Here is a 17,437-nt window from a genome sequence, read left to right as displayed (position 1 = left end):
CATGAATCTCAGCCACTTAGGGACCACATTTTCAGCTTTGTTCATTATCAGTACCCTGCGACAATAGAGTGCAACACTACTCTGTCCCTCTCGATTCAAGTCAAACAAACCTGTAAAAATATGAAAACAATTAGTATAAACACATAAATGACTAAAAGTTGAAAGGATGAAAAATTACAAATTTGGAAATAATTTGTATTTTTCCTAACCTGGAGCTTTTTACAGTGGAGATATATTTCGGCAATAGCTGAAACTAGCCGTTATTAAAGCTTTTGCAAGGGGTAACTACCCTCCGCTAGTTAGCGGAGGGGGGGTAGCGGCGGTAAACGAGCAACCCAGCTCTGTACAGCTGTGGATTGTCACTTTGCAATTGCGGCAAGACTTCGGGGAGCAGGTGATGGTGGGACCAGTATGTGCAAAGAGCTTCAATTTTGTATAATAAGGAAAAATACCAATTATTTCAAAATTTGTCATTTGTTCCTGCAATATATACAAACTCTTACAGTCTTTACAGTGGAGACTCACTCCATGGTGGGTGGAAGTCCAAAAACCAACTGGCTAGTGTCTGTCCCAGGGTGTCATTGTACTTCACATGAGCCGTTTAGAGGCACCATGACACCTCGTCACCCTATGAGGGTTGACGCAGTAGGCAATCTGTGCTAGGTGTAGAGTGTGACAATAACATTTAACCCAGTAAGCGTAAATTTGTAGAGTTGGAGCTAAACTCCTCATTGACCTACACATTACCTGACTCCACCTTGCTTGGAAAATGGGGACATAAATATATGAACATATATTAGCTTACACAATGGTACCCGCAGGCAGTTGGCAGAGGTCATCTTGCTGAGTTTCTTTCCTTGGATGCTGAATCCTAAGAGAGGGGAGAATGAAATAGGAAGTGGCCAGTCACTCACACACTCATCCTAGATTTATAGCATCTGCTACTTGTCCTAAAAAGGGAGTTGGAAGTGTTATCAAGGTGAAAGTATCTAGGTTCCTGTAGGTTATGTCTTACAGGTAGTGGCCGGTGAACGTGGTTTTTAGTTTTCACACGCCCGCTCGTAGTACCTGCGTAAAAGAATAATTATTTTTGAACGCCAGGGATGTGCCGACACCCCTGACATTGTGAGCTCAGGGATAATGATCGGATGATGAGCCTGGTTGTATACATACATACATATACCAAAGGCACTTCCCCCAATTTTTGGGGGGTAGCCGACAACAACAAGAAACAAAACAAAAAAAGGGGACCTCTACTCTCTACGTTCCTCCAGCCTAACCAGGGACTCAGCCGAGTTCAGCTGGTACTGCTAGGGTGCCACAGCCCAACCTCCCTGTGGCCGCGGGGGCATAAAACAATTAGAATAGCGCCAACGTTATCCCTGCGTGTCGTAAGAGGCGACTAAAAGGGACGGGACGAGGGGGCTGGGAACCCCCTCTCCTGTAAAAAAAAAAATCCTGTGAGACAGCAACTGGTTGTATAGCTCTCTCAATTACCTGTCTAATCCAGGTAGAAATAGAGTTCATCCTGATCTTCCTTTTGACTCTTCCTGTGCTCATAAATAACCTGCTGATCTGAGGGTGGACTCTGGCTGTTCTTTTGAGGCATTTCCTCAGCACCCTTACAGGGCAGAGTAATAATTGATTTGATCTGGGTCACTTGTTGCTACAGCCAGATTTTGAGTCTTAGCCACAATTTCAGGGACAAAACTGAACGTCACTTGTACCCATCCCTTGAATGAGCGATGTCATAGGACAAACCGTGTACCTCGCTCACTCTTGGCAGAGTCCAGGGCTAGCAAAAAGACCGTCTCCAGAGTAAAGTTATGATCCGATGCTTGACTAAAAAGTTTGTACTGCGCTCCTTTCAGCAAACATACCAAGGAGGTGGTCTGACTTCCGACTGATTGCAGGTGCGCTCAAAATTCTACACGAGGAGAGAGAATTCTATCGAGGAGGAAATGTTAACTCTGTTCAGTCTAACAACAAGGCTTACGGATGAGCGATAGCCTTCCGCCGCTGAAACCAAAATGATATTTTAATTATAAAATAAATTTTTGAATATACTTACCCGGTGAATATATAGCTGCAACTCTGTTGCTCGACAGACAAACTCTACGGAAAAAACTCGCCAGCGATCGCTACACAGGTTGCGGGTGTGCCCAACAGCGCCATCTGTCGACCAGATACCCAGCTCTTATGTAAACAAAGACTCAATTTTCTCCTCGTCCCACTGCGTCTCTATTGGGGAGGAAGGGAGGGTCATTTAATTTATATATTCACCGGGTAAGTATATTCAAAAATTTATTTTATAATTAAAATATCATTTTTAAATATTTAACTTAGCCGGTGAATATATAGCTGATTCACACCCAGGATGGTGGGTAGAGACCAGTAATATATGTTTACATTTTATGAACTAAGAGTTTTTTATTTCATTTTAGAAGTTATCAAAATAACAAAAACAAAATAAATAGGTACCTGGTAAGGAAGTCGACTTGAACAATTACTCTGCCTTTTAAGTACGTCTTCCTTACGGAGCCTCGCGATCCTCTTAGGATGCTGATCGACCCCTAGGAGCTGAAGTATCAAGGGTTACAACCCATACAACAGGACCTCATCAAACCCCTAATCTAGGCGCTCTCAAGAAATGACTTTGACCACCCGCCAAATCAACTAGGATGCGAAAGGCTTCTTAGCCTTCCGGACAACCCATAAAAACAACATTAAAAACATTTCAAGAGAAAGATTAAAAGGGTATGAAATTAGGGAATTGTAGTGGTTGAGCCCTCACCCACTACTGCACTCGCTGCTACGAATGGTCCCAGTGTGTAGCAGTCCTCGTAAAGAGACTGGACATCCTTTAGATAAAAAGACGCGAACACTGACTTGCTTCTCCAATAGGTTGCGTCCATTATACTTCGCAGAGATCTATTTTGCTTAAAGGCCACGGAAGTTGCAACAGCTCTAACTTTGTGTGTCTTCACCTTAAGCAAAGCTTGGTCTTCCTCACTCAGATGTGAATGAGCTTCTCGTATTAACAGTCTGATAAAGTAGGATAAAGCATTCTTTGACATAGGCAAAGATGGTTTCTTAACTGAACACCATAAAGCTTCAGATTGGCCTCGTAAAGGTTTAGTGCGCTTTAAATAGAACTTAAGAGCTCTCACAGGGCATAAGACTCTTTCTAGTTCATTGCCTACAATCTCCGATAAGCAGGGAATATCGAACGATTTAGGCCAAGGTCGAGAAGGCAGTTAATTTTTGGCTAGAAAACCAAGTTGTAGCGAACATGTGGCTTTTTCTGACGAAAATCCGATGTTCTTGCTGAAGGCATGAATCTCACTGACTCTTTTAGCTGAGGCTAAGCATACCAGGAAAAGTGTCTTTAAAGTGAGATCTTTCAGGGAGGCTGATTGTAGCGGCTCAAACCTGTCTGACATGAGGAATCTTAGTACCACGTCTAAATTCCAACCAGGTGTAACCAAACGACGCTCCTTAGTGGTCTCAAAAGACTTAAGGAGGTCTTGAAGATCTTTATTGTTGGAAAGATCTAAGCCTCTATGCCGGAAGACCGATGCCAACATGCTTCTGTAGCCCTTGATAGTGGGAGCTGAAAGGGATCGTCCTTTTCTCAGGTATAAGAGAAAGTCAGCTATTTGAGCTACAGAGGTACTGGTCGAGGATACAGAGACTGACTTGCACCAGTCTCGGAAGACTTCCCACTTCGATTGGTAGACTCTAATGGTGGATGCTCTCCTTGCTCTAGCAATCGCACTGGCTGCCTCCTTCGAAAAGCCTCTAGCTCTCGAGAGTCTTTCGATAGTCTGAAGGCAGTCAGACGAAGAGCGAGGAGGCTTTGGTGTACCTTCTTTACGTGCGGCTGACGTAGAAGGTCCACCCTTAGAGGAAGACTTCTGGGAACGTCTACTAGCCATCGAAGTACCTCGGTGAACCATTCTCTCGCGGGCCAGAGGGGAGCAACTAACGTCAACCTTGTCCCTTCGTGAGAGGCGAACTTCTGCAGTACCTTGTTGACAATCTTGAACGGTGGGAATGCGTAGAGATCTAGATGTGACCAATCTAGGAGAAAGGCATCTATATGTATTGCTGCTGGGTCCGGGACTGGGGAGCAATAGATTGGAAGCCTCTTGGTCAGCGAGGTTGCAAAGAGATCTATGGTTGGTTGGCCCCAAGTGGCCCAAAGTCTCTTGCATACATCCTTGTGGAGGGTCCATTCTGTTGGAATTACTTGCCCTTTCCGACTGAGACAATCTGCTATGACATTCAAGTTGCCTTGGATGAACCTCGTTACTAGTGAGATGTCTTGACCTTTTGACCAGATGAGCAGGTCCCTTGCGATCTCGTACAACGTCAGTGAGTGGGTCCCTCCTTGCTTGGAGATGTACGCCAAGCCAGTGGTGTTGTCTGAGTTCACTTCCACCACTTTGCCTTGAAGGAGAGACTTGAAGCTTTTCAAGGCCAGATGTACTGCCAACAGCTCCTTGCAGTTGATATGCATGTTCCTCTGACTCGAGTTCCACAGTCCTGAGCATTCCCGACCGTCTAATGTCGCGCCCCAGCCCACGTCCGATGCGTCCGAGAAGAGAACGTGGTTGGGAGTCTGAACAGCCAGGGGAAGACCCTCTCTTAAGTTGATATTGTCCTTCCACCAAGTCAGACAAGACTTCATCTTTTCGGAAATCGGGATCGAGACCGCTTCTAGCGTCTTGTCCTTTTTCCAGTGAAAAGCTAGATGGTATTGAAGCGGACGGAGGTGTAGTCTTCCTAATGACACAAATTGTTCCAGGGATGATAGCGTCCCTACCAGACTCATCCACAGCCTGACTGAGCAGCGTTCCTTCTTCAGCATGTTCTGGATGAATAACAGGGCTTGACTTATTCTGGGGGCCGACGGAAAAGCCCGAAAAGCTAGACTGTGAATCTCCATCCCTAAATACACAATAGTTTGGGATGGGACCAGTTGCGACTTTTCCAAATTGACTAGGAGTCCCAATTCCTTGGTCAGATCTAGAGTCCACTTGAGATCCTTCAGACAGCGATGACTGGAAGAGGCTCTGAGAAGCCAGTCGTCCAAATAAAGGGAGGCTCGGATGTCCGATAAATGGAGGAATTTGGCTACATTCCTCATCAGCCTCGTAAACACGAGAGGAGCTGTGCTTAGGCCAAAGCACAGGGCCCGAAACTGGTAGACCACCTTTTCGAAAACGAATCTCAGAAAAGGTTGGGAGTCTGGGTGGATGGGGACGTGGAAGTAGGCGTCCCTTAGGTCTAGGGAGACCATCCAGTCTTCCCTTCTGACCGCTGCTAAGACTGACTTTGTGGTCTCCATGGAGAACTTCGTCTTTGTGACAAAGACATTCAGAGCACTGACGTCTAGCACCGGCCTCCACCCTCCTGTCTTCTTTGAAACCAAGAAGAGGCGGTTGTAGAATCCCGGTGATTGAAGGTCCGAGACTTTGACCACCGCTCCCTTCTCTAGCAAAAGAGACACTTCCAGTTTCAGGGCTCGTCTCTTTTCTTCCTCTCTGTACCTGGGAGAGAGATCGATGGGAGACGTTGCTAGAGGGGGTTTTCGTACAAAAGGGATCTTGTACCCCTCTCTGAGCAACTTCACAGATTGTGCATCTGCGCCTCTCTTCTCCCAGGCTTGCCAGAAGTTCTTGAGTCTGGTTCCCACTGCTGTCTGAAGTTGCGGGCAGTCAGACTCTGCCCTTAGAGGACTTGGATCCTTTCCTCTTCCCTCGCTTCCCTTCGGCACGAGCACCTCCTCTGCTGGAGGCTCTGCCACGAAAGGGCGGAATAAAGCGAGACGCTGGAGTGTCCATCCTTGGTCTAGCTGACAAGGTAGGCAAAGGGGGAGCTTTGCGAGCTGAGGACGCAACAAGATCGTGAGTGTCCTTCTGCACTAACGAAGCGGCTATTTCCTTTATCAGGACTTCTGGAAATAGGCACTTGGAAAGAGGAGCAAAGAGAAGCTCAGATCTCTGGCACGGTGTAACTCCAGCAGAAAGGAATGAGCAGAGAGATTCTCGCTTTTTCAGGACTCCGGACACAAATGAGGCAGCAAGCTCATTGGACCCATCACGGACGGCCTTGTCCATGCAGGACATCAAGAGCAAAGAAGTCTCTTTATTTGTAGAAGAGATCTTCCTGCTTAGGGCTCCTAGGCACCAGTCTAAGAAGTTAAAGACTTCAAAAGCCCTAAAGATTCCTTTCAAAAAGTGGTCCAGGTCCGATGATGACCAACAAATCTTAGAGCGTCTCATGGCAAGGCGGCGGGGAGAGTCTACAAGACTTGAGAAGTCGCCCTGGGCAGAGGCAGGAACTCCCAAGCCGAGAACTTCTCCCGTGGCATACCAGACGCTTGATCTAGAAGAGAGTCTAGCAGGGGGAAAAGCAAATGCTGTCTTCCCTAAACTCTTCTTGGACTCTAACCAGTCTCCTATCACCCGCAAAGCTCTCTTGGACGAGCGTGCGAGGACGAGTCTAGTAAAGGCAGGTGCGGTAGAAGGCATGCCTAAAACAAACTCTGAAGGCGGAGAACGAGGAGCCACAGAAACAAACTGGTCAGGAAACAGCTCTTTGAAAATAGCCAAAACTTTTCTAAAGTCCAAAGAGGGTTGAGTAGACTTAGGCTCGTCCAATTCTGATTGTTGTTCATCTTGATGTGCAGCAACATCATCATCAGAAAGTTCCTCATCCGAAAACTGATGAGGAAACGGCAACGGAGTGGGTAACGGCTGGTTCGCTGAGTCCGGTCGCACTGGTGCATGCGTGACTGAGCCGGACGCAACGTCATGGACCTGCTGCACAGTCTGTGAGCTGTCAACAACCATGGTAGCGCGAGGACGCACAGCGTCTACCCGAGACTGTCTAGACTGACTGGGTTGCGCAGTGGAAACCACAATGGGTTGCGGAGGTTGACGCACCGCGTCAAAACAAGGCAACTCTGATGGTTGTTGAACGTCCAGAACGTCAAAACCAACCTCCGTGCGTCGCTTAACGTCAACATGCGGCTGGCAGCCCACACTGGAACGCATCGGTGTAGGAACTCCCTTAACTGGTGTACGTGAGAAGGTTACCTCAGCGTCCACAGGACGCACAACCGATCGCTTGGAGGGTTGTAGGCTAGGTACTGCACTCGCTGCTGGTACGGCAGCAACCTTCTCCGCATGAAAGTCCTGCATCAGAGACGTAAGCTTGGACTGCATGTCTTGCAGTAAAGCCCATTTAGGGTCTACGGGAGCAGGTGCGGCGACAGACGGTGTTAGTGTCTGAAGCGGTACCGCTTTGCCTCTCTTAGGCGGTGAGCAGTCATCGGATGACGGCAACGAGTCCGAACTGACCCAGTGGCTACAACCGGGCCGTTGGACTTGTCCTGAAGGGACCGATTTACGTTTTAACGGTCGTGAGACCTTGGTCCAAAGTTTCTTGCGAGAAACACCTTCAGACGACGAGGTATAAATGGGCTCTCTCGTCTTAGGTAGGTAGGGGCGATCTTGGGGAGATACGCCCGATACCACGGAGGGAACGTCTGTTCGCTGATTAAAGCCTCTCGAACCCCTGCGTCGTACGACATTGCTTCTCCCCTGGACTTGGGAGCTTGCAAGAGGTCCCGGACTAGGAGGACGACAGGCACGAACAGACGAACCCTCAAGCGCAACACTGTCCACAACACTATCACTTGGCACTTTAGCACTTCCCACTGCACTTTGGCACTTAAGCTCCTTAACATCCGCCATGAGCTGATTGCGGTCACTAGCAAGGGACTCAACTCTCTCACCCAGAGCCTGGATGGCACGCATCATGTCAGCCATCGATGGTTCCTGAGTGCTAGGAGGGGGGTTAGGAACAACCACTACAGGGGAAGGAATAGGTTGTGGGGCATGAGGAGAGGATACATCAATAGACCGAGAAGAACTTCTCCTAACTCTATCTCTCTCTAGCCTACGTGTGTACTTTTGAAATTCGATAAAATCGAATTCCGAAAGGCCCACGCACTCCTCACACCGATCTTCCAATTGACAGGTTTTACCCCGACAATTGGAACAAACAGTGTGAGGGTCGATAGAAGCCTTCGGAAGACGCCTAGAACAGTCCCTAGCATTGCATTTCCTAAATTTGGGAACTTGTGAAGGGTCAGCCATTTTGAATTGGTCAAGGGAAAATTCCAAAAAACGATCTAAGTCATCAACAAAGAATCCGATACAAAAAAAGAGTTCAAGGATTTGTTTGAAGAAAAACCCTGCACAGCGAAAGCTCAAAACCAGAATATAGTACTTCACCAATTAGATGTGAAAAACTCCAGTTTAGCATCAGCGAGTAAAGTACGTCTTGTCGACACGTCGACAGAGAGAAAATTGAGTCTTTGTTTACATAAGAGCTGGGTATCTGGTCGACAGATGGCGCTGTTGGGCACACCCGCAACCTGTGTAGCGATCGCTGGCGAGTTTTTTCCGTAGAGTTTGTCTGTCGAGCAACAGAGTTGCAGCTATATATTCACCAGCTAAGTTAAATATTTAAAACTAAATTTTTCCTCCCTGAGGTACAACAAAAATGCCACTTTTGTTGGGATAGTGGCACTACGAGGAGTGATACCCTGTCCCTGTCCACAACACCAACCACAAAAGATGGATATACGGCAGCAAACAACTCCCGAAAGTATCTTGCCATTTTCTTTGCAACCAGACTCAAAAAGCCTTTCTTTGCAAGGAGTTGCTGGTACCTCTACGTGTTTGGATGAAGTGATGGGATTGCTTGGTGGAGGATCTTCACATGTGGTTGTCTGAGTAGATCAGGAAGTGGAGGGAGCTCTCTCGGTGCATCTGTGAGCAGATGCAGGTGGTCTGGAAACCATTCTGCAAGGTCAGCGAATCGCAAGATATCTCAATGACCCTGGTAGCACAACAGAACTACCAGGGTCATTGAGATATCTTGTGATCCCCTGACCTTGTTTACAAGCCTCTTTACTAGGCTGAAGTGGGGAACGCGTGGACGTCTATTCCATCGCATCAATGTTGGAAAGCGTCTTGCCAGACAGCCTGGGAGTCTGGAACTGGAGACCAGTACACCGGAAGTTTCCGGTTTAGAAACGTTGCGAAAAAGTAGATTCTCGGCGAACCCACAAAGTCGAAACTTTGTTGGTTACCTGTTGTTTCAAAGACCATTCGAGGCCTACTATCAGATCCTCCAACTCGGATTATCTGCCAGCACGTTCCTTTTGCCTGGGATGAAACAGGCTGACAGGGCTACCAAGTTGTCTTCTGTCCTTCTGAGTATTTCCACAGCTGGGGTAGGGACATTTCAGCGCCGCCAATTCAGCGACGCCAGTTCAGCAACAGCCATTTCAGCGCCAGACGTTTCAGCGCCGTGGAAAAAGTTAAAATAGTCCAAAAAAAAGTTCAAAATATGAAAAATTTTAAGTAATTTTTATTTTTCCTAACATACTTACCGAAGAATTACCTCTTTGGAGGGTCCTTGACCTCTCTCTCAAATTCGACCAAGATTTCCCGCGCTACCCCCCCTATCTCGCTCCCGATAGTTACTACCCCCGCCGCCAGGATAATTCCTTCGGCCCGGATTAGAGCAGGTCACTGCTTTTCCCGGGTCAGGACCTCATTAAGTTCTCCGTAAAGCCCGACTTGGCAATGGAAGAATGGCACTCGGGGACGGAAGGGAGGGCCATTACTTCAGAGGTAATTCTTCGGTAAGTATGTTAGGAAAAATAAAAATTACTTAAAATTTTTCATTTGTTCCGACACGAATACTTTACCTCGAATTACCTCTTTGGAGACTTACACTTTAGGAGGCGGGAGAGCCATTCTGCCACTTGGTTAGGCACATGGTGCCCGGAGGGCTACGTAATGCGGGGGTACAGAGAGCGGTTAGGGGGTAGCCGTGGAAAACTTACGCTTATAATTTAATTCTTACCTCTTGACATGTTCTCTACTGACTTCTCCTGAAGAAGTAGGGATGAGTCTATTCACTTGTTGGGGACGTCTTCCAGCCTGCCACTACACAGCTTGGAGGGCGGCGATGACTGTCCCAATGGAGAATCCATCCAAAGACTTTCTTGAGTAGTCTTTGAGGTAGTGGGCCGTGAAGGTCGACTGGTGTGACCAAGTGCCGGCCTGCAGGATCTGGCCCACTGCCATATTTCTCTCAAAGGCCAAGGACGTGCTCAGGCCCCTGATGTCATGGGGACGGGGAGTGCCTGGTACCGCCACCTTGTCTTCTTCATAAGCCCTAGTGATGACTTGTCTCAGCCAGAAGGAAATAGTGTTCTTGGACACTTGCTTCTTATTAACGCCTGAAGAGACGAAGAGGTTCTTGGCACCTGGACGGAGATGGGCCGTCCTTTCCAGGTACTTCCTGATCGTCCTGACCGGGCATAACTTCAGGTCGTCCGTATTACCTGTCTTGGGAATGGCCGGAACAGAGAAACCTTCGAACCTCGGGTCCCAGACTGCTGGGTTCTGAGTTTTAGCTACAAAGGAGGGTACGAACTTGAAAGATATCTCCTTCCACCCATTGGAGTGTGCCACGTCGTAGGAGAGACCGTGGATCTCACCTACCCTCTTAGCCGAAGCTAAGGCTAGCAAGAAGACTGTCTTGAGGGTGAGATCTTTGTCCCCGATATCTCTGAGCGGTTCAAAGGGAGGAAGAGACAACATTTTCAGGACCTTGGCTAGGTCCCATCTAGGCACTCTCCTGGCTTGGGGAGGACAGGATTGTTCGAAACTCCTAATCAGCATCCCTATATGTCTTGATGTCCCTAGGTCGATGCCTTTCAGGAGAAAGACTTGGCCTAAGGCTGCTCGCACTCCTTTAATAGCTGGGATTGACATTCCTATTTTATCCCTAAGATACACTAGAAAATCAGCTATGTCAGGGACCGAGGCTTCGAGAGGTCTTATTTGTTTTGTCGCGCACCATTTCGTAAAGGCGGCCCACTTCGCCTGGTAGACTACGGTAGAGGATTTTCTTAGATATAGGGACATCCTCTTAGCTGTGGGGGAGGAGAACCCCTCCTTCCTCAGGAGTCGCTGGATAGTCTCCAGGCGTGAAGGCGAAGAGAGAGAGGGTTGTCGTGGAACCTGAGGAAGTGCGGTTGACTTAGTAGATCTGACCTGGGGGGCAGAGGCCATGGCGGATGGCTTGCCAGGTCTTTCAGATCCGCGAACCACTCTCTCTCCGGCCACCAGGGCGCTACCAAAGTCATCTTTAGGTTTTGGGCGGTTCTTACTCTGTTGAGCACTTGTCTTAGCAGCGAGAAGGGGGGAAAGGCATAAACGTCCAGGTTGTCCCACCTGTGCTGGAAGGCGTCTTCTAGGGCTGCTCCTTCGTCTGGTACCGGGGAGCAATAAACCGGTAACTTGGCGTTGAGCTTTGTTGCAAATAGGTCTATCACCGGGGAGCCCCATCGTTGAAGGATGAGTCTGGCTACCGCTGGTTGTAGGGACCATTCCGTCCCTACTATCTGACCTACCCTGCTGAGGCCGTCGGCTAGCACGTTCTTTTTCCCGGGGATGAACCTTGCAAGCAGTGTTACCTGGTGTTCGTCCGCCCAGTGCAAGATGTCTACAGTGAGGTCGCACAGTTCCTTCGACTTCATGCCCCCTTGCTTTTTGATGTAGGCTACCACCGTGGCGTTGTCGCACATTAGGGCCACGGTGTTTCCCTTCAACCGACTTGCAAAGTGCAGACATGCTTTTTGTACTGCTTTTAGCTCTAGGACGTTGATGTGGTGATGCTTTTCGGTCTCTGACCAGGTCCCGCTTGCTGTTTCTTCCCTCAGGTGGGCTCCCCACCCTAGGCTGGAGGCGTCCGTGAACAGGAGAAACTCGGGAGGACAGGACCCGAGGGGCATCCCCTTGAGGGAGTTCGACCGGCACCTCCACCATTTCAAGGCTGTTTCCGTGTGCGGAAGGACTGGGATCGATATTTTCTGAGAGCCTGTCTGGGACCATAGAGCCTTGAGGTTCCATTGTACGGGTCTGAGTCGTAACTTCCCTTGGGGAACTAGCTTCTCTAATGAGACCAGGTGGCCTATCAGCCTCTGCCAGTCTTTCGCTTTCCTGGGAAGCCCCGACAGGAACGGCTGAATGATCTTGACGAGGTTCTGTATCCTGTCCTCCGAGGGGAAGGCCTTCCCCTGCACGGTGTCCAACGTCATCCCCAAGTACCCCATTTTGTTGGACGGCGTTAGGTTTGATTTTTCCAGGTTGATGATGACTCCCAGACTCCTGCAGAACCGGAGGAGGTCCCTTCCTTGTTCTTCCAAGAGGGCCTTTGAACTGGAAAGGAGCAACCAGTCGTCCAGGTACCTGATGAGGCGGATACCTCGTTCGTGAGCCCATACTGAGACTGTCGCGAAGACCCTCGTGAACACTTGAGGGGCCGTCGACAGTCCGAAGCAGAGGGTCCGGAACTGCAGGATCTGGGAGCCCCATTTTACCCGGAGGAACTTCCGACTCGACGGGTGGACTGGAATTTGGTAGTACGCATCCTTGAGGTCGACCGTCATCATAAAATCTTTCTCCCTCAAGGACATCAGGACGGATTTTGGGGTGTCCATCTTGAAGTCCGTCTTCTTGACGAACTTGTTGAGGGCCGACAGGTCTATCACCGGTCTCCACCCCCCCGTTGCTTTCTCCACCAGGAACAGGCGGCTGTAGAAGCCTGGCCCTGGGAGAAGGACTTCTTCCATGGCTCCCTTTTCCAACATGGAGGAAACTTCTTTTTGTAGGGAAGCCCTTTTCAACGGGTCCCTGGGAGCTAACCATTCTGTTTGGGTGGCTGGGATCAGAGGGGGTGAGTCCGCTATGAAGGGGATCCTGTAGCCTTCTTTCAGGACGGACACCGTCCAAGCATCCGCCCCATACGTTTTCCATGCTTGCCAATGGGGTCTGAGGCATCCCCCAACCCGAGGCTTGGGCGGGAGTAGGGGGCCTCTCCCTCTACCTTCTCCTAGAGGAGCGGCCTGATCTGCCCCTCTTCGAGGCGGAGTAACCCGACCTGAAGGAGTTGGTAGAAGCTGTAGTTCCCCTGCGGGAGGGCTGAGGAGATGATGACCAGGAAGAGGAGTGGGCGTCCCTCCTTGAAGAGCTGGGACCCGCTTGAGGGGTCACGGTCCTATCCGAGGCTGACCTCTTATACGGAGGTCTCCTGGAGGATGAGTGCTTAGGGACGTTGACTTCTCTCCTCTTGGACACCTTCTCCATCAGTTCTTCCAATTCCTTCAAAGGAAACAGGGACTCTCCTCCTAGGGGTAGGGTGCGAATGGCTCGTGCCTGTCTGTCTGGGATCTTCCTTGCTACCCTGGAAAGCACTGTGTCCCTCTTCCGGAGGACCCAGTTGGCCGTCAGGGAGAGAGCCTGGTATGCCATAAATTTTAGCGCTTTCCCCCCGGAAGTGATAATGTCCGACAGGAGACTCTGTTGTTCCGGGTCGTCGGGGTCTGTGGAGGCCTGTACATCCAGTAACGTGGAGGCCCACCAGTCCAGCCATGAAGTGACATTGATCATGTCCCTCGACATCTCCTCCATCATGCCTGCTTCAGAAGCCGAGAAGGACACAGGGGCTGAGCCGGCCCTTTCGTCCGAGCCGCCTTGCCCTAGGACATCTACGGCTGAGTCCACTCTACAGGGACCCGGGCGACGTCCTGCTGGAATATAAGTTTTGGCCTGTAGTTTCAGACCCTGGAGGAGTTTGGAGGAACTCTGGGACCTGGGGGCCTCCGCAGTGCTGGCCACCAAGTTATCTATGTACTCCTGGCCGAGTACTAGGTCTGGGGCGAGGGGCAGGGCCAGAGAAGACTTCGGCAGGACGTCCCGATGTGTGTACCTCAAGAGGCTCGACCTCCAGGTATTGACCTTCGGCACCTCGGGTTCAGGAATCCCATGAGTCCTCCTGATGCGGGCTACCACCTTCCTGTATGCGGAGTCCTCCGACGGGGAAGCCTCGCCTCCGTCGATCGAGGTATCGGCTTGGTTGGGGGGATCCGTGCTTGGGAGGTAGACTGGCCTCTCCCTACCAGGTCCCAGGGAGGCCCTCCCGCAACCGTAGGGCGCACCGTACCCGGTCGGGTCTCGCCGTGTGGCGGGTGCCACCGACCCAGGGAGGCCTTTCGACTGGGCCAAGGCTCTGGACGCGGAGGACACGGTCCCGGTGGGAAGACCCGAACCCGGCAACCGGTCCTTCCCGCTCGACGTCCGACCCGGTTGGGCTGGTTCGGTCGGGCTGTCCTCTCGGAAGCGCGCTTCCTCCCGACGGGTGGGGTGAACCGAAGGCCTCGAGGACTTGTGCCTGATCGAGAGGTCCTTCTTGCGTGGCCGGTCGAGCGGTTCCAAGTTGTATGTAGGCAGTGACAACTTGGAGGCTCGATCACTGGACCGAGAGTCTGGCGATCGGTGCTTCTTGGAGTCTCCTGGGGGCACGTAAAACCATTCGCCGCCGCCGGGAGAGACTTCCCTCTTGTACCTACGGGAGTGAGAGCGTGGGCGCCTCCTACCGTGCCGCGACCTCGACCTAGAGCGAGAACGATCGCTATCGGTCCGCGCTCTCTTACGATGCCGCCTTTCCCTGCGTTCTCCCTCGGAGGATGAGCCTTCTTCCGAAGAGTCCGAGGGCGCCACGTTCTTCCCGTGACGACTGCTAGAGTGATGCGCAGGGGAGGCCCTTCGCCGCCGATCGTCCGAGACCGGGCGCTGGAGAAAGTCCTCGGGAACTGCCGTGGATACCGAGGGTACTGAGACCACTCCGCCCCTACTAGAAGGCCATGGACCCAGGGATACATCCATCCTCAGCGGAGACCTCCCTGGAGTCTTCGGTAATTTCCAACCGAAGGAGTCGCTACTCGGTCGACGAATTCTCGAGTGGTTCTCTTCTGGCGGGGGGAAACCCGACGCACCGGCCCACGAGGGCGGGGGGGAGACCGAGACCGCCACACTGTCCCATACCGGGTCATCCGAGGAAACGTGCTCCCCTGCCACGTGGCCCGATCCGCCCGAAACACTCGCGGCCCTTCCGCTTACTCCCGAGGGGCCAGCCCTTGGTTCCTCCGTCACACTGGGTTCACTTGGGAGGACACTATGGGTCACAATTACACTGGGGGCTTGCTGGCCACTCCTCTGCGAAGGAGACGGAGAGGCCGAGGCTTCGTCGGACCGATCACTGACCGACTGTAAGGAAGTCACGCTATTCACTTTCTTTGGGGAACGCTTAGATGACTTCTTTTTCTTAGTACCAAAACGTACCCACTGAATTCCGTCCCAATTCACGCACTCGGGACATGTGTCCGAGGAGGAACAAACTTTACCCCTACACGTGGAACAAAGAGAATGCGGGTCCACCTCTGGTTTAGAGAGGAAAGCCCCACACGACTTTCCTGCTCTAGGACCAGGACAACGACGCACGTTCTCCATCGTTCGCACACGAGTTACAGAAAAGTCTGGATAACACAAGGGAAACGGACTGAGGACACTTTTGCGAAAACGCACTATCGCAGAAAAAACACAAGTCCGTAAACTGGGAACACGTGGGAACACAACGCGCTGATCGAAAGATTTAAAACGAGAGAGTGAGATGCTTCGGATCTCACGACCAAGAACTTAATGAGGTCCTGACCCGGGAAAAGCAGTGACCTGCTCTAATCCGGGCCGAAGGAATTATCCTGGCGGCGGGGGTAGTAACTATCGGGAGCGAGATAGGGGGGTAGCGCGGGAAATCTTGGTCGAATTTGAGAGAGAGGTCAAGGACCCTCCAAAGAGGTAATTCGAGGTAAAGTATTCGTGTCGGAACAAACAAATATTAGTAAAGCTAGTTTAATAAGTTATGCGCAATAGCTTGTAAATATTCAACCTCATTTCTGTTTCCATAATCTGTTTAATTAAATTTTGCGATAAGTGAAACAAACATCCTCCGATTTGCCCATTGGGAAAACCATCTTTCATGGTTGTCAAAATCGCATGCTCAAAATCACAATTTATGATGTTGGGCCGTGCATTTGGTACTTTCTCTTTAATTATTTCTAGCATTTTCACATATGTTGAGCGCTGCTTATTCTGCAAGAGTGCATACAGTATGGGGTGGACTCCATCGAATTTCTTGACTAAAATAACGTACACTTGATGAAATAATTGAAGTGCAATAGCAAATGTGCCATCAACATACCAGATGGTTGACGTTGCTAGATGTTCCAACAAGGTCTCCCTACCAAAAATGATAATTCTCTCTTGGTTAATCCCTTGATCTGCTATCCTCCATGGTTTCCCAAAGACTCTATTTAGTAGACGATTTTTTTTTCTTTTTTTAACTAAATCACAGTTTACAAATGTTTAAAAATATTTCCTTTAAAGATATCAATTAAACAACGGAATCACCGAGAGAGAGAGAGAGAGAGAGAGAGAGAGAGAGAGAGAGAGAGAGAGAGAGAGAGAGAGAGAGAGATTTTAATTAAAAAACGAAATCACCGAGATCAATAAATACTGGTTTGGTGCTGAAATTATACAAACTACTGTGTGAAGAGAGAGAGAGAGAGAGAGAGAGAGAGAGAGAGAGAGAGAGAGAGAGAGAGAGAGAGAGAGAGAGAGAGAGAGAGAGAGAGAGAGAGAGAGAGAGTGTTAAAATTTCTTCTCGCACTGAGATGGCTGTCGCTAATTTTTTTTGGCGCTGAACTGGCGGCGCTGAATAGTACCTAACCCCCACAGCTAGATGGCAAAGATGCTGTGAAAAAGTACCTCATTCCTTGTATATGCGCGACACTACCGTGGTGTTGTTACTCACCAGCACCCTGGAGTTCCCTGGAAGGAGCTGATGGAATTACTTGAGGACCAGAAAGACTGCTCTCACTTCCAGGAGGTTTATGTGGCACTGTCACTCAGATCAGAATCAAAGCCTGGATGCCGTGAGATACAACAGTTCGAGTCCCCACCCTTCTTTTGATGCATCTGTGAAGAGCAACAATTCTAAGGGAGGAGAGAGGTCTACTCCCCTGAGTAGAATGATGTCTGACACCCACCAACTCGTGTCTCTCTTCTGCTCTGACCCAACCGGCACCAGGGTGTTCGGCGGATCCATGTTCTGAGACCAAAAGGTCTTCAGCTGCAACTGTAGAGAGCGAATGCGTACGCGACCGCTGGGAACCAGCTTCTCAAAAAGATGTTAGCTGTCCAGGAACACTTGCCAAAGAACTGTAGGCAAGCTGTCCTGTGAAAGAAAAGGGTTAGCTACCCTTTTCACTCTCTTTACTTTTCCTTGTACAGAAACTTTGCCTAGTTTGGTCATGATCTTCATTCCTAGATATACCATCTCCTGCAAAGTTTGCAGAGATGACTTCTCATAATCTACCACGATCCTCAGACCTTGGCAAAAGGTAAGAAGCCTGTCTCGGTGGAGAAGGGTCTGTCTTGAG

At 50.0% G+C, this 17,437-nt stretch overlaps 1 protein-coding gene across 1 annotated transcript in view; it reads right to left on the bottom strand.

Annotated features, from left to right (window-relative positions):
- Positions 1-17,437, bottom strand: part of Trap1 (TNF receptor associated protein 1) — a 160,091-nt gene that overhangs the window by 66,537 nt on the left and 76,117 nt on the right. Inside the window, exon 7 of the mRNA XM_068355072.1 lies at positions 1-110. This exon is cut by the window's left edge and continues 4 nt beyond it. Within this exon, the coding sequence (XP_068211173.1) occupies positions 1-110 (110 nt within the window). The remainder of the gene's footprint in view (positions 111-17,437) is intronic.

This window comes from Palaemon carinicauda, chromosome 31 (assembly GCF_036898095.1).
Source record: "Palaemon carinicauda isolate YSFRI2023 chromosome 31, ASM3689809v2, whole genome shotgun sequence".
In the NCBI taxonomy this organism is placed as follows: Eukaryota; Metazoa; Arthropoda; class Malacostraca; order Decapoda; family Palaemonidae; genus Palaemon; species Palaemon carinicauda.
Note: the sequence above shows the minus strand (reverse complement) of the source record. Positions and strands in the feature narration are given on the sequence as shown.